This window comes from Carya illinoinensis, chromosome 6 (assembly GCF_018687715.1).
Source record: "Carya illinoinensis cultivar Pawnee chromosome 6, C.illinoinensisPawnee_v1, whole genome shotgun sequence".
In the NCBI taxonomy this organism is placed as follows: domain Eukaryota; kingdom Viridiplantae; phylum Streptophyta; class Magnoliopsida; order Fagales; family Juglandaceae; genus Carya; species Carya illinoinensis.
In genome coordinates, this window is record NC_056757.1 from 10486495 (window position 1) to 10504299 (window position 17805).

General features: G+C 33.6%; 2 protein-coding genes across 3 annotated transcripts; one reads left to right on the forward strand and one right to left on the reverse strand.

Annotated features, from left to right (window-relative positions):
• The first annotated feature begins 8726 nt into the window (after window positions 1–8726).
• LOC122312618 (uncharacterized mitochondrial protein AtMg00310-like) lies at window positions 8727–9125 on the forward strand. The gene has a single exon (XM_043127275.1). It carries the CDS (start codon window positions 8727–8729, stop codon window positions 9123–9125), a length of 399 nt encoding a protein of 132 aa, XP_042983209.1.
• Window positions 9126–13436: 4311 nt separating this feature from the next.
• LOC122314003 (probable peroxygenase 4) lies at window positions 13437–17805 on the reverse strand. 2 transcript variants are annotated; one of them, XM_043129368.1, is made up of 7 exons: window positions 17519–17805; window positions 17250–17357; window positions 16996–17081; window positions 15493–15587; window positions 14397–14522; window positions 14162–14308; window positions 13437–13884 (listed from the first exon to the last, which is right to left on the reverse strand). In XM_043129368.1, the coding sequence occupies exons 1-7, from the start codon at window positions 17556–17558 to the stop codon at window positions 13875–13877; spliced, it is 612 nt and encodes a 203-aa protein (XP_042985302.1). In that variant the 5' UTR covers window positions 17559–17805; the 3' UTR covers window positions 13437–13874. The 2 variants fall into 2 exon arrangements, with proteins under 2 accessions (XP_042985302.1, XP_042985303.1); XM_043129369.1 differs by having other exon boundaries at window positions 13437–14025.

The window sequence follows — 17805 nt, forward strand, 5'->3', positions numbered from 1 at the left end:
AATTATAAATCCTGCATATAAAAAGATGTAAGGTTGAAAATAATTTTAAATTTTATTTATAAAGAAATTTTAAATTGAGATAATTTAATAATTTAAAATTTTAATATTTAAATATTAAAATTACTTTAAAATTAGATTAAATAAAATTGATATAAGTTGAGTTTAAGTACACCTTAAAAGAAGTCTGATAATGGTTGACCACGTCAGCATCAAATCGTGGTCGTCATGACACCTACTCAAAGAGAGAGATGGGCCCCGCAGCGAGACTGTCGAAGTCATCTCCATAGGTGGCAAATTTGTCAAATGCTCTATATGGTTAATGGTTTGAATGAATGTGGGGCCTGGGCTACTTTCCTCTATAGAATAGTGTCCAGTCTCACCCTTAGTTGGACTCGTAGTTTTTAATATAACTGTGAGAGATATATATATATATATATGTATATAATATCTTTTTATTTTATCATTATTATTATTATTATTATTATATAAAATCCCCAACATGGAATACGAATCAAAATTATGTTATCATTAGGATTGGAGTGAAAACACATATGAAAGCAACCTCAATGGATTATATAAAGTTAAAAGATAATTTCCATGAATGTAAAATAAATTTAATTTTTGACTATTCCAATCACAGAAGTCTTTACATTGAAATAATTATTTTTTTATTATATAATAATAAAATAATATAAAATAAATTTGACTTTGACTATTCTATTCACATCAAATCTCTACATTGAATTATTCATTATATAGTAATAAAATAATATTAATCTAAAAAAATTAATTTGGATATTTTTAATTTATTTAATTTTATCATGAATTTAATTTTAATTAAAAAATATTTAACTTTTTAATTATTTAATTTATTTAGCTCATGAATTAAAGCGAGTGCAAGACGGAATGATATTTTTTGAGTGCAAGATGAAATAATATACTGTATTGGGTCTGGGTGCAAGACAGAAGAGAGAGTGAGTGTTACATAAATTATTAAAATAAAGATTTGACATTTGTATCGTATATATCAAATTTGATCATTTCTTTCCAATTAATGTAGCTAAAAGCTACAAAATTTGCTTTTGCCTAATTCGATGCAGGCGATTTTGATGTCTAATATCCAAAAAGCGACTTTAACTATGCATTTGCATATTCGAATGTTACGAGGGAAGTTAATTTCTCATGGATTTATAAAAGTTAATCTCAATAGTTGGGTTGTTGCTATGTTACCTTATATGAGAAAAATTAATTTTGTTTTCCCAGTTCACATTTTGAATAAGAATAATGTTATTCAATATCTCTTTAACTATCATTCTCTTATCATTATCTGATATGACATTACCTAATCATTACTTAAATACAAAATTCAATTCAAATTTTTCAAACTTCCAGATAAAATATAACAAATAATATAACTTTTTCACATTTTAAAACAAAAATAATACCGTTTGTCCCAATAAGTTAAATTGATGGGAAGATGTAGATTTAATTATTTATATTTTATCTTTATGCTATCTTTCATGTATGGGCCAAACTCATTCTTAATAAGTAGGCCAAACTCGTAAAATATTTATTTGAATTGAATAGAGTGTAGAGTCAAATGCTTTCAACATCAAGATGGAATCGATTATACCAAAAATTCCAGTCTCATGGTAAAACCAATAACAAATTGTTTGGTTTAAGCACTAGCAGTCCATTATAAGTGACCAATCTATCAATTAGATGTATCAAATGTCTTTCAACATGACCATTTGACTGAAGTAGTCTTCATGGAGCAGCCGGCTGGTTTTCAAGACCCTCATCACCCTGATTTTGTTTTTGCAAACTCTAAAAGATCATCTATGTCTTAAAACAAGCCCCTTGAGCTTGGTTTACTCAATTATCTCAAGCTCTACTTACACTTAGTTTTGATGAGTCTGAAGTGGACCACTCTTTATTTACTTATCATCTTAACAACACTCAATATATTTGTCTTAGTGTATGTAGTTAATACAATAAGCACAGGTTCTGATGATCAGCTGCTGCGCACTCTCATTCAACATTTAAACCAAGACTTTTCCATAAAGGATTTTGGTCCTCTCAACTACTTCTTGGGCATCCAATTATCTCGTACAGTTGGTAGTCTTCAATTCTGCCAGTCAAAGTACATCACTAACATGCTTGGTGTCAAGCCATATTTAAATCCCCTGGCTTCTGGTAATTCAAAGCTCCCTAAATTTGGAGAGCCCTTAGTATAGACAATTGGTATGAGCACTTCAATATTGCACCATCACTAGACCAAACATAGTCTTTCCTGTCAATTAGTCATGTCAATTTATGCACTCCTGACGACTAAACATTAAGGCCCCGTTTGGTTACACAGATGAGATGAGATGAGATGAGATGTTTTAAATAGTAATAAATAAAATATTGTTATAATATAATTTTTAAATATTAATTTTGTATTGGGATTTGAAAAAGTTAGATTGTTTATTATATTTTATATTGGGATTTAAAAAAGGTGTAATGATGAGTTGAGATGAGATGAGATGAGATTTTTGGTTTTGACTAAACAAACAAGGCCTAAATGGCTCTCAAGCGAGTGTTAAGGTATTTCAAGGTTACTGTTGATCATGGCGTATAATACACTCAAGGTCTTATCCAACTTCAAGCTTTTTGTGACTCAAATTGAACTGGCTCTATTGATGACCCCAAGTCAACTTCAAGCTCCTTGTGACCGCAAGTCCACTACTGGCTTTTCATATTTTCTTGGACCTTGTCTTGTCTATGGAGCGCTAAAAAGCTGGCAATGGTATTTAAAATTTTAAATCAAGCACGGAAACTAAATATCAGTCTATGGCATTGGTAACTGCATAAATATTTTGGATCAAAATGCTACTAAAAGATCTTCACATACCCCTTCTCTCCACAGTTATGCTGTGGTATGACAATTTAGGAGTCATTGCTCTTGTCTCCAACCTTCTTCTATACAATGACAAAGCATATAAAGATTCACTACCATTTTATCAAAGAGAAGCTCCTCGACAAGGATATTATTGTCGGATACATCTTTAGTTCAGATCAATTTGGAGACATTTTTATTAAAGTTATAATAATATGTGAAATCATTACTTGTCTAAAAAACTTAAGTTGATGTGAAGAGATAAATTTAATTATTTATATTTTATCTTAACATAGATCCCCTTTAAAATTAATTTTCATTATTTTTTTCCTATTTTGATTTACTTTTTATTTGCGTTTTACCCTTTTTAAATGATGTTTGACTTTTTAGTTATTTTTAATATTTTTATATTTTTCTTAGAAATGTGGGAAGTTGGTATCCTTGTTGTCAAGCGAATTTGTAAGTTTAGATGAATGTTGAATAAAATTTTATTAAAATATTATTATTATTTTAAAATTTAAAAGATTTAAATTATTTATTATATTTTATATAAAAATTTAAAAAAATTATAATATTAAAATGAGATAAAATGACATGACATAATATGTTTTTACCATTCAAACAGATCTTAAAAGCAAATTTTGAAAATTCAACGACCAATTTTATATTGGCCTAAACCCAATAATAGTAATTTATTAATATTTTCTTAAAAAACTACAAAACGCATGGGCAAAACATGCACTTGGACTTGAAGTTGCAATTCTCATCTACAACCAAAAGAAAAATAAAAAAAAAGGAAGCAGTTTCAACTTTCAGGCCAATAGAGTTGGCTCAAATGTTACCAACTTTTGCAGCAAAGGGACCAGATTGAAGTGGTCCCCATAATTACAGGATCCTATTCAAATTTGGCTGCCCTCTATTTACATTATTTAATTAGGGTTCCAGGAACATACCATGTTCTTCTACTCTAAAAGGAGAAGACATCACTTGTACCCTTAAGCATTTTAATTTTATATCTTCCAACTCTCTAATGGAGTTTTCCACAGATAAAAGCTTCATTTGAATGTTTATCTGAATTTGGAGTACAGTCTCAAGTAAGGGAGAGATAGACATTTATTATTACTCGTCTAAATATTTCAAACAACATTAAATGAATAATAAATATTATAAAACGCGTTTAATCTGTGAGTTTTTTTCTTAATTGAGACACAACTTGAGGTAATTCTTTTTGCTTTAGACCTTTGGTGCCTAATTCACTCACTCTTCCATACTTGGTAAGGCGTTCCTTCCATTTTTGTGTTTAGATTTTTTTATTTTTTTATTTTATATTTTTTAACAATTAAAAAAAATACTAAAGGTACACTCGAAGAGACCAAGCGAGGGGGGTGAGTAGCATTACCCAATTTGAAAATAGTTTCAACCCGCAATAGACGCAACTCAGATAGAACCTCACTAGGTGTGTCAAGTGCAAAGATAGAACCTCAGCAATAGTGTTTACTGATGTTTCTCCTCCTCCTATGCCGTTCATATTATCTATATATCAATATTACCACTTATTATTTATATCAAAATGCGATTTTATATATATATATATATATGAAAAAATGAAAAGAAGATAAAATTAAAAAGGCAACCATGAACAAAAAGTAAAGAGAGAGTGGGAAAGAGACATATAGTTTATATAAGACGATATATCAGCATCTAACACTCTATTATTGCATAGAAAAGATGATGCACTCATGTTGCATGCATTTTCTCGCATTCATGTTCCATGCATTTGCTCTTTCATGGTACAATCACCTATTTCTTTGGGTCATGTGGCTCAAAGTCTCTCTCTCTCTCTCCCTTGCCAAGTCAGCAAACCCGCAAAAGGTATTTATAGCTGCTCGTGGCAGATGCCTTGTAATTGAAAACCTCTATTTAACAATCTTACATCACAAATCTTTTTTTATTTTTTATTTTATTTTTCTCTATAAGTGTTTGGTGTAGGATTCTGAGTAAAAATAACTCATTTTAATTTTCAATGGATAATGATATATTTTGTTATTATATAACTTTTCATTTTGGATAATGATATGACAATAATTATTTTATAATTTGAATAATGTTACGTGTACAGTCATAATGTGTAAGTCTCATGCATTTATTTTATAAAAAAAATAATATTTATTATTAAAAAATAATTTTTTATATAGGTCACACATTTATCAATTTTTTCAAAATAAGAGTACGAGCTTTACATGCTTTAAGACTGTAAATATAATTTCTTTTTTATATTAAAAAAATAATTTTTTTCACTTTTATTAAAAAATATTTTCCTTGCAACACTTCAAAAATACGAGCATTTTTTTATTTTTTTTCAGCATTCTTTTAGGTTCCCACCGGTAGAAAATTGGTATACCAACAACTCTTTGAATAATTGCAAGAAAGTCGAAACACGTTCAAGCATCAAAAGGGTGAACTGTTTTTAGTTTACCTTGACCGTTCTGTTCATCTATTAATTAGACTTTGACTTAAAGGTAGGACCAAGAATGTGATAACCCTAGATTTCTTTAATTCTGATGTGACAAATTAAAATAAGAAAACAATGACCCATTCACATTGAACCATCGAGTCATCATTTAAATTTTTTTGGCAGTCTTCGACAGAAGACCATGTATCTACTCTCACTTTAGCATGAGTGCATCCTTAATAATAATATTGTGACGCATCTATACAAATAATTGGAGATAATTACAATTACAATTAACACTCTACAAGCTAGCTGAATTTGATTTCTTCAATAATTATTAGTTATTCATTGAGTACGACACATGATATTTTTATTCTATATTAGAATGTTATATGATCAGTTAAAATTAACTTTTAAATAAATAATTTTAATTATATAACATGTTGTGATAAGAAAGAAGTACCACGCTATTTGTATTTCAAAAGTACTTGATAATTGATTGTTGCAGTGTTACCACATTAAAAAACTTTTTGCAATACATTGACTTTGATCCCGTTCTCTTTCTAAAAGCAAAACCTCTCCATTCTCTCTAAAACTCTCTCAAATAGAAATCGGCCAGAGAAGGTTGGAGTTTCGGCTCTCCCTCCCCTGCTCCCTCCCTCCTTCATCTAGTTTAGACTAGATGGGTATAGTTTTCTTTGTGTTTTTTTTTTTTTTTTATAGTTTTTCCCTTTCAAAGGGTGATGAATAGTCGATCTGATACTTTTCAAAGCCTCGAAACCAACACTCACCTAACCGTAGGATGTCCAAGCTGCTGATCATTCAAATGGATGAAGAATTTTGTCTAAAGGAGAGGCATGTGTGCCTCACACACGGGTCAAAGTTGCGTGTGTGATCCATGCGCCATCGCAAGGGAAGCCTCCTGCAGCACCACGTAGAGTAGATTTGGATTCAAGGCACTCGATTTCTTCAAATTGGCCTGTTTGCTGATTTGTTAGGGTGGCACATGTCCCTCACGTGTCCCTATAGTGTTTTGCATTTGGTTTTGTTGTTTTTATTTTCCTTCAAGGGAAGGCGCGGATCTACATCTTAATCTGCTGTAGCTGTAATTCCTTTTTTTTTTTTTTCAACTTTATGTATGGTTTTGTGTTGTTTTTATTTAGTTAGTAATAAAACCCTCCCCTCCTTTGGAGGATGGGGGATGAAAGCCCTCTCTGCTTTTGGCAGAGGGTTTGTCTCTATAGTTTATTTGTTGAGAGTTATAGAAATTAAGATAATACCAGTCTCAAAAGAATTTGAGTGCTGGTAGGAGCCCCAACAGTAACTAGTTTGCTTGTACTATGTATCAAGTCATAGTTGTAACTTCGTTTTCATTAATGAAGGTTTCTATTTATTAAAAAAAAAAGTACTTAATAATTTTTCGGAATACTTTATGTAAATAAATTTACAATTAGAAACATATACAACACGAAAAATGTATCCCTTTGATCAACTACCTTTGGGGAGAGCAAGTCCATAGTTTGTAGAATGCTCGTATAGAGGTGTTCATATGGAAGTAAAAATCTTGAAACTTAGGATGGGCTTTGAGAATTTTTGGTATAGTTTGAGGTATTTTGAATAAATCTATTTGATAGTCAGTCTATTTTTTCTACATCGCACACCGTGATGTGGTGAACCTGGTTTGAGAGGCACATCACGGTTCGTGTCCAGTCTCGACCTCTTAAGTGATCTCATCTTTTAACTGTCAATTGGCACATGCTCTTGTCTCTTGTTTTTCAAAGCACAAATAAACTAAAAATAAAATATTTTTCACTGGCACCCTTAATCATTAAGAAAAAACTTAAAATATTTTTTCAACATCCTTAATCATTAAAAAAACATACAATTTCACTAATAATCACTTCCTTAAACATTATTTAAAAAAATAAAAATATATGAGCGGTAAGTTTGAGGAACTCCACTAACATTTTTCAAATATTTTATCAGAACTGCTTCTAACTGGCACTTGCTAGTTTCACCCTATTAACAACAAGGAGTGAAAAGATGCTATCTCAGTATTACATAAGATAATACCATGAGGTTCACCATATGTGATTTCTACTAAAATGAAATACCCTATGAAAGAAATTTTATCCCCTTCCTCTGCCTCTCAGACTCAACGAGTTGGCTTGTCGCTACCAAGAAGACCACCACCCATTGTCACCACCAGCAAAGGACCACCACCCATTGCCACCACTAGTGCCAAAGATGAGACCCAACCTCTTTCCCACACTCCCACCATCCCCATCAGAAACTCGAAAGACTCCAATCCTCTGCAATAATTTCACCACCACCCATGACATTTCTGCTAATTGGGCTAAGTCTCCATGTTAATAAGAAGATTTTAGGGATTTTGTTTTATAAAAATAAAAAATAAAACTTTTCAAGAAAACCACTCAAAAGGCTCTTCAAGAAAAATAAAAGAAGAGGGAGGAGGTGGAAGATGCTTTGAAAATTATGGGACCTCTAAAATCCGCAGGACTAGATGGGTTTGGAGCTTGTTTCTTCCAATCATTCTGGCATATTGTTGGTGATGATGTGTGCAGTGTTGTGCTTCAGTTTCTTAATGGAGGAGAGATGGATCCTGCTCTAAACTATACCTATATAGCCCTTATTCCCAAAGTGAGTGATCCAAAAACTGTCCATAATTTTGGACCAATAAGCTTGTGCAATGTGATGTACAAGCTTATAGCCACAACACTTGCCAACATAATAAAGAAAGTAATGGATGTTATTATCTCTAGAAGCCAAAGTGCCTTCATACCAAGGAGATTAATTTCAGATAATGTGATTGCAGCTTATGAGGTACTTCACTCTATGAATTTAAGGCAAAGAAGTAAGGGTGGGAGCATGGCTTTAAAACTGGATATTTCTAATGCCTATGATAGGACAGAATGGTGCTATCTTGAGGCAATAATTAGGAAGATGGGTTTCGGTGAAAGGTGGATTGGGTGGATAATGAAGTGCATATCATCTGTTACATATGCTGTTTTAGTTAATGGCAAGCCAGGGGAGACTATTGTGCCTTCAAGAGGATTAAGACAAGGAAATCAATTATCTCCTTACTTGTTCCTTTTGTGTGCTGAAGGACTAAGTGCTTTGCTCAATAAGGATGAAAGTAGTTCAGAACTAAAAGGTGTGGCAGTGGCTAGAGGAGGCTTAAGGGTTACTCATCTGTTATTTGCAGATGATTGCATCATTTTTGGGAAGGCTAGTTGGGTGGAATGGAGGAAGATAATGGATATTCTTGGGACTTATGAAGCAACATCAGGCCAGAGCCTTAATAAACATAAAACCACAATGTTTTTTAGTCCAAAAGTCAAAGCTTCTGTGAAGGAATGAATCATAAGAGAGATGGGGGCTAGGCAACAGAGTTGTTGTGAAAAATACTTGGGTTTGCCAATTACAGTTGGTAGATCAAAGTATAACTCTTTTAGAGTTATCAAGGACAAAGTGTGGAAGAAGCTTCAAAATTGGAAAAATCAATTCTTGTCTCCCCCAGGGAAGGAAGTGTTGCTAAAGGCAGTTATACAATCCATCCCAACTTATTATATGAGTGTTTTCAAGCTTTCAAAGAAGTTATGTAAGGAGATAGCAGCACAGATAGCAAAGTTTTGGTGGGGCTATAAGAAAGAGGATAGTAAAATACAATGGAGAAGCAGTACCAAGATGGGGGTTTGGAAACATGGTGGTGGACTGGGATTCCGAGAGCTTGAGAGTTTCAATAAGGCTCTTTTGGCCAAGCAATGCTAGAGAATGTTAGTGAATCCACAATCTTTGGCTGCAAGGATATTGAGAGACAAGTATTTCAGGCATGGGAAATTTCTAGATGCAAAGTTGGGTTATAGGCCTTCAACTATGTGGAGAAGTTTATGGGGTTCTTTGGATTTACTAAAGGAAGGATTGGTGTGGAGAGTTGGTGATGGGGAAAACATCAATATATGGGGTGATAGGTGGATACCAAAGCTGTCCACTTTCAAAGTTCAAACTCCCAGAAACTCTTTACCAGTTGATGCAAAGGTTAAAGATTTAATTGATGGGATTACTAAGACATGGAAAGAGAAGATGGATGATAAGGGATATTCTTGATGAAGAAGAGGCAAAACTGGTCTACAGTTTACCAATTAGTCCTTCTGGTAAACCAGATAAGTTAATATGGGCCCCTACAAAAAATGGATAATTTAATGTAAAAAGTGCATACCACCTAGAGATGAGTAGGAAACATAGAGGAAAGGGGGAGGTATCGAAAGGTGTAACAGATATTTGGAAGACTATGTGGAAACTGAACATTCCTAGAGTAGTTAAGATGTTTCTATGGAAAGCATTGAATAATTGATTACCTACAAAGTGGAATCTAGCTTGCAGGAAGGCTGTTAAGGATTTTTTCTGTCCAATATGCAAACTACAGAAGAAAACAGTTACACAAGCTCTTTGGAGTTGTGGTGGGGCTATGGATGTATGGGCAAACAATGCAAGTCCAGTACATAAATGGGCATCTACTGAAAGAGATATGCAAGATCTATGGGCAGACTGGTGTGAAAAGATGCAGAAAGAGGAACTGGAGCTTATGGCTGTAGTGTTGAGGAGGATATGGTTAAGGTAAAATCTCTTTGTTTTTTAGAATAAATTTGAAAGGCCTGATGTGATATTTAGGCATGCTACAGACAGTTTATTTGAGTTTCAGCAAGCTCAGAAACAGAATGCAAGATGTCAAATGGTTGGAACAAGGCAAAGAGACTTTTGTAAATGGAAAGCTCCTGCAACTAGTCAGATGAAAGCAAATTGGGATGCAGCATTAAAATTAGAAGAAGGGAGAATGGGAGTAGGTGTAGTAATAAGGAATGAGAATGGGGACCTTATGGTATCTATGTGTTCTCAAAAGTAGAATGTATGTAGTCCTTTAGTAGCTGAGCTTCAGGCATTATGGTGTGCCTTGCAAATTTGTGCAGACCTTAATTTGACAGAGATAGTTTTTGAAAGGGATACTTTGAATATAGTTAAGGCTATTAATAATCCTGAGACTAATTGGGAATGGCATGGTCAACTGGTTGAATATGTCAAGGATATACTGAGGAACAGACCAACGTGGAAGATTATACATACATACAGAGAATGTAATAGAGTAGCTCATTTTCTTGCTAAATTTTCCTTAACTGTAAATGAGGAGCAAGTATGGATAGAAGAAGGTCCTGCAGGTATTCAATACTATGTAATGAAGGACAAAACTGTAATGACTACAGATGAATGAATATAAGATACAGAGGTTTTGCTTTTAAAAAAAGAAAATACAAGAAGAAATGATTATCGAAGATATCAAAGCGGAATATCTTTTACTAAAGAAAGAAATGCAATAAGGGTAAAAAGTCAACAAAAGGTATAATTTGAGATGAAGAATCAAATAGTTCAAATCGCTAAGCAAGCAATGAAGAGACGACAAATATTTATCTTATAGTTAAAGATGACCTTCACTAACATTCAAGAGTAATCCTCTCATATAAAATTAATAAAACCCTCTTACCTAATGAAAATGGAATCCATCGATCCCAGAGTTCCCATGAAATTTTAATTTTTGCAAGATAATCCATCCCGATCTTTGTATGTTTATTATGAAAATCACATGAAATTGACCGATGTCCACTTCTCGCCATCTGTGTAACGTTGTCATCGGCCTGGTCCTCCTGTGTTTCGAGAGTACACAAGAGATATGCATGTAGAGTCGATAGAGTATTCCAGGTGATCTTTGCACAATTGGCTACGGCACTCCGGTCCCTAGAACACCCAAACATGTAACAAAGCTCCAACTCTCCCATGTGGTTGAAGTACTTTGGTCGGGTCCAACAGATCATGTTCCATCAAATTATGGAAAGGAGAAAGCGAAATAAAGGGAAGATGGAGATTCCATTACTTGTGTTGCATTTCTTTCTTTCTATCATGAGAATTTGTCTTAATTTGTTTTGATAACTTGATATGCCCAAAACCCCATACTAGGCCTTTCCCCTGAATAAAAAGTTTCAATCTTTATAAAGTAAGTTGTGGGTATTAGAAACGTGAAATCAACGTTCATCCCAAAAGTTTAACTGATGCATGGGAAGATGTAAATTTAACTATTTGTATTATATTATTAACACTCCCTTTTCCCTCATGTGTGGGCCAACACGTGGAATGTTTAATTAAATGAGATAAAGTGTAAAGTCATGATTTAAACTTTATATCTCTGCTATAATATTATGTGAAAGCACTACTTGTTCAAAAAACTTAAATTGATAGAAAGATGTATATTTAATTATTTGTATATATATACTCTTAACAACGAACTACGAGATCTCCCCAAGGACAACGTTAGGGTTTCAGACTGGCCATTAATCCTTGCTCAATAAGAACAATAATTGTTAAGAAATTTGATGAATAAATTATATGATCCAGTTATAGTATATTCATAACCATGCAGGTCTTGTGCAAATGAACAATACATAAAGAGTGTTTGATTATATCGTCAGTTACAATTTGTGTGTATAAGTTCAAATTCTCGCAAAAGAGTGGACAACCAATGCAATGTTATCACTTGAAGAGATAGAAGTACTGAGTGTCAACTTATTTCCATATATGGAATTAAGTTACACTCGATACTAGCAAAGTTAAGGATAAGACATGCTAAACAAGTGAACTATACGATGATTTGTATCAGTTCATGACACGTGGCAAATGTGTATGAAACCTATTCATAAGAATCACATTAAAAGTGGGCACTCTCTATTAATTAAAACTCTATTCGTTAAATTTTTTCTCCATGAATGAAATTGACTGATTTAGGGTATGTTTGGTAATATAATTATTTTTAGATATCTTCAGACTACTTTACTATTCTTTATAAATTATTTCATTACTATGCACAAATCATCTTAAATACTCATGGTATCTAAACGAAGCATTAATCATAAGATTCTTTCTAGTTCTCAGAGATCTAAGGCTGCCGATGACTATTATCTTATTTTGCAAGACGAGCTCTTCACCGTTCTAGTTATGGAAAAGAAAAAACAGTTTCTAGATGATGATGCTGATGATGATGATGATGATGATAATAATAATAATAATAATAATAATAATAATAATAATAACAACAACATCAACAAGAAGATTAGACTAAAGATAGGAATGAAATTTAAATGGACGAAAATGTTTGTGTAGAAATTAGCTTTGAAGTTGATTTCTCAGCTTGAAAGCAGAAAGTGGAGAGCTTTCAGTCTGGTTTGTCGATTTCAAATACAACAAAGAAGTTCCAAGTCGATGGACCGTTACGTTTCTACAATGATAGGGTTGGGTCAGGGACTTTCTGGGTTTGTTTTTTGTTTTGACGGACCCACTCTGTTTGTTTTCTTTAATTAAGCAGTTGAGTTGAATAGCCCACATTCAAGTGGCCTTTGCTTCCTTGCCTTGCCTTCAACCCCTCATTTCTCTTGCATGAGTTCCGTAGATGAAATCTCCCCTTCTACTGCAAGAAAATGAAAAAGAAAAAGTGGGGAAAGATACCTACCTACCAGTTGGATGCCCTTTTGAAAGATTTATTTTTCTCAAGAATCTTTATTTTTCTAATGAGAAATAGTGAAGATTGTTATTGTTTTAACAAGTTGAGACCACTGTACGTAAGAAAATTTTACATCAACAATAATTTTTTTTTTCTCTCTCTTTCTTTTGTTGGGTAATGGTTACAATTTTACGAAGTGTTCTCATAATTGACATCATGATTTTTTAGGTACAAGGTTAGAATGAATTTTCCTGAAGTATTGAAAAAATACAATGGCAAAAATGATAAATCACATGTTGATGCGTGGTGTTGGAGATGATAAATAAAATTTTTCTTCTATATATACCTAAGCATTTCAACTATATTTCAAGTTCTTAAGATTTTAGTTGCCCCATCACTGCTCTCAAGACTTGGCCCAGTTCTAGAGAAAAAGGAAGCTGAAAGCAGATCAATATCCTGGGATGAACCAAAATAACATCTTGGGATTTGTATGGTAGGCTCACAAAAATTAAGATTAACTTACATCAGTCAGACACAAGCAATTGCAGGATGAAGAACCTAGTTAATAAATTATTATGTTACTTTTCTATTCTACTTGAAAACCAAGAACAATACACCATAAAACACTATTCAATACCAAATGGTCCATAGGAAATTTCAGCTCCTGAGCTTGTAATTGGAATGTCTGCCTGCCTGTGCAGACATTCTCCCAACTCTCTTCCACCTCCGCTGATCTGCTGATGATCCAACTTGTCCCCAATGTGGTTCAAATTATTCCGTACATCTTCGAATATGTAATAAATATGCCATATGGCTTATCCAATACATTAAGATACACAACCAACTTGAGCAAATTTTCAGTTCAAGAACTTATCAAACACTTCTACAATTTGAACCAATGATACAAACATTTAAACTACAATTTTGAATCAGTAACCAAGCCGCCAGAAGATCGGACAGGCATTCCTGTATGCATTTAGCTACACAACACTGCATCAAAAAGTTGAAGAACAATATGCCAGTAAAACTTTATTGCTTCAAGCATTTACAAGGTATATATATGAGAACTAAGTATGAAAAAAGATTATTTTATGAATTCCATATTTCCTGTATGCATTTAGCTACACAACACTGCATCAAAAAGTTGAAGAACAATATGCCAGTAAAACTTTATTGCTTCAAGCATTTACAAGGTATATATATGAGAACTAAGTATGAAAAAAGATTATTTTATGAATTCCATATTTTCAGATGCTAGTTAGATTACGCATTCTTTTTAGCCAATGATCTTTCCTTCTCCATCTGCTCAAACAAAGTTCCATCATAAGCAGCTTTGATTTTTGCCTTCTGCAGCAAACCATTCTTGTCCTTGCACAGATTATATAGGACCTTCCACTCTGTCCAGCTGGCAAGCCTGCAATAGATTCCCAGGTCTATTACTTATCTTTGAAGATCAAAATGCTCAAAGTTACCCAGTTAAAAAATCACATATAAAATTCTACCAGCCTCCATAGTCCTTTGGTACCCTGTTAGCCTTCAGCATTTCCATGAGTTCATCTGATGTTAGAGAATTGGGGTGTGTACGAGCATGCTTGCTGAAAATTTCTTCAAACTTTAAAGGAACAAATCTGGAAGATTGATTTAAAAATAGGTTTTAGATGACAAGTCTCACAAGAGGACCTGATTATACTGTAGTACACCATGGAATAAGATCTATCAGAATTGAGCATTCAGGTTTGATTTATTGAAACCAAGATGTGATAAACTCCATCCATGCCAGCCCACCATGGTATGCAGTTTGAATTGAATAACCTCAAATGTGGTTCTTTTTGGGCTTTTTGGGGGATGGGGGGCTGGCAACTTGATTCAGTGAAAATGCACTGTCTCATGAATATTTGATCAGTCAAGTTTCAGTGTTTTTCCGTCAGGCTTTAATTAAGAACTTTACTACCCTGACCTGAGGATACCAAAGGTCAGCAATGGTAGACTTCAAAAGCAGAAACCCAAAAACAAATTGATCTGCATGTACCATATAGGTTCAGTTGTTTAGACCGTTCCCTAAAATCAATTCATTCTCTGAAACAAAGCAAGCTTCTGAAACAAAGCAAGCTGCAACTTCTATTTTTTCCACTAATTTTTTTCCAGGTCTCAAATCCAGTTGTACCTCTAAAAAATCCATTACACAAACAAACAGGTAATTGGACCTCAAAATTATTAAAGACAAATTGGATTTAAGGATCCAAATATCAGGAAGAAACTTACACAGCAGAAGAAAGCTAACGTTTTCAGTTTAATTGTATTTTATATTTATTCTCTCCTAGTTATAAAAAACATGCAAGTAGCCTTGGATACATGCATTTTTCCATTTAGGGGGGCCTAGGAACAGAAAATCCAGTACCCACAAGCAACTAATTTACAAAAACCAGATGAACAACCAAGGTCAGATCAACAGATCACTAATTACAAAACAGTTTATCAAGCAAGCTACCTTCAGAATCAGCAAAATCCCTAGTAATAATTGGCCGTAATCAAATCCTCCCATTAGCACTAACATTTAAAAGAATAAATCGAATTCTCATGCATTAACATAGCATATACCTTCCTTCAGTGTCATAGACACCAGAGTCACTCCCATGTTTGGCCCTATGAACATTGTTAACCTCAATTGGAAACAGAAGAGAAGGAAATTTTCCCTGCACCACGCGGAAATCAGATCAACGATGGTAAATGAAGAACATTTGGAACAAATAGACCAACAAAATGCAGATTAAGTACCCTTCAAGCTACTTTTAGTAGTTAAAATTAATTGCCTATACAACTCTGAAGGCCATTCATTAAGAACTTTCATATTTTTATTTCTGATCATCATTAATTTAGTGTAGAACAGAAAGTATTTGGTGATACAACGTCAGAAAGACAGGATCAGAACACTTTTTCTCATTGACATTATGAAATCTAAAATGCATGACAATTCATTAAAATTTGTAAACTTTATTATTTTATAAAGTATATCTGATTAAGCATTATAATTCTGATATTGAGGAAAATTATCCTACCCTAACAGTCTAACCATTTGATCAAGTTTTACTCCTTTACAGATTGACAAGATCCGAAGAAAAGTGTCTCAAAAGGTTGCCTTAGAAGTTCAGGAGAGTTTTTCTCTAGGAAGGGAAGTGGCAATCACATGTTAATTGGTTCTGTGCCATGGAATATAACACTGGTGGATGGTACCTTTCTTCACCCTATGAAAAATGATAGAAATTTGATCAGAACATTAGAAAAACAACATATATCTCTAACAAAAGAACAAAAATATAATTCTTCTCTAAGGCTTCCTTGTCATAAAGGGGCTGGCATAGAGAATTCTGGGGAGATGATCAGGCACAAAGAGCTGGCAGTGTAAAAGGAGACAAGAGTGGATCCCTTGAAACCTTGAAATTGGAATCAATTTAAAGCACAAGAACAACGTGTTAACAGTGCTTTCCTCCATCTTTGGGAATGTATCAAAGTTGTCAACAGATTTCTGAGAGCACTTCCCTTTAATACCGTTGTTTTTCTTTTTGGTTAATTATCATGCTTTCGCTTAACGGACGAATCCCTTGCAGTAACTTGGCGTAGGGGAAATAATAATAGAAAACGAAAGAAGAGGTCGCTATGTACTGACCCATAGATTCGGTGTATTTGCAGATCGAGGCAAACTTTCTTCTCTCTCTCTCTGTTTTTTTTTTTTCCTCAAATAAGTTTGATTTTGACAACTAGTAGATAATTTACTTACCCCTGAAAATAAATAAGTGAATGGATAAAGTAAAAAAAAAAAGACATCACAAACAAAGACCTCAATCTCAAAAGCAAGCCTATGATTTGTGTCAAATTGTCAACTCATTTATAATTTTTTGCTGTGTACCAATTTTTCACCAATGTGTTCTACAACTCGTTCTAAAGTGGATCCAAATAGCAACAAAAGTCCACTTTAGAATGAGTTGTATGAGAAATATTTCGAACCTTGAAACTGTTTTCTGAAATTTAATGGAAGTACGCTAAGGGATAAATCAAAAGTCCTAAACCACAAACAAAATATCAGATACAGAGAGAGAAAGTTACAGGACGGGTTGTGCGGCTGAGAGAAAAGTTGATGAAGAAGGCAGCCACGGAGGACAAAAGAATACCACTGCCAATTGCACGAAATCCTGAAAAAAGAAAAACCAAATCCCACTAAAAACCCGTTAAAACTTCTCAGAAGAGAAAAAAGAAGAGAACCAGACACACAGACACACAGACACACACACACACACATATATATATATATATATATATATATATATATATATTGGTGTGTTTTGGGGGTGTTGATGAACCTTGAAAAGTTTCCCAAGGATAAACTAAACCGTCATGGTTCCTATCGAAGAATGCAACATGTTTCTGCAGAACGTTCTGATCTGTAGGTATGATATGCCCATCAAATCCTGCATGCATGTATTTAACACAATCGGATCAATCTTTACATATCTCGAATCAAATGTGTTTGTTTGTGCGGAAAAGATGAAGAGAAGATAAATTACAGACTTGGAAAACAGAGAAATATTGAACCAATTTAAATAACAGAAGAAAAAAAGCTGCATCCTACCTTCCTGATTATAACTCTGAGTTGGAGATAAGGAAGACATGACTTGAAAGACTTTTGTATCAAACTGGTAACAGAGCGAGAGAGAATGTGTGTGTTGGGATGTTGCAGAGGTTAATGGGGGCTGAGTTCGAGAGTGGGAACAGAATAGAAAGTAATGAAGGGACGAAATGAGAATGGATTAATGTTTTAGCTGACAAAAAGGATCAACATCCCTATATATAAAGGGAAAATCAGAAGAGATTCCAAATAAATGAATTTCCAAATAAAAATCCACGCGACCTATTGGA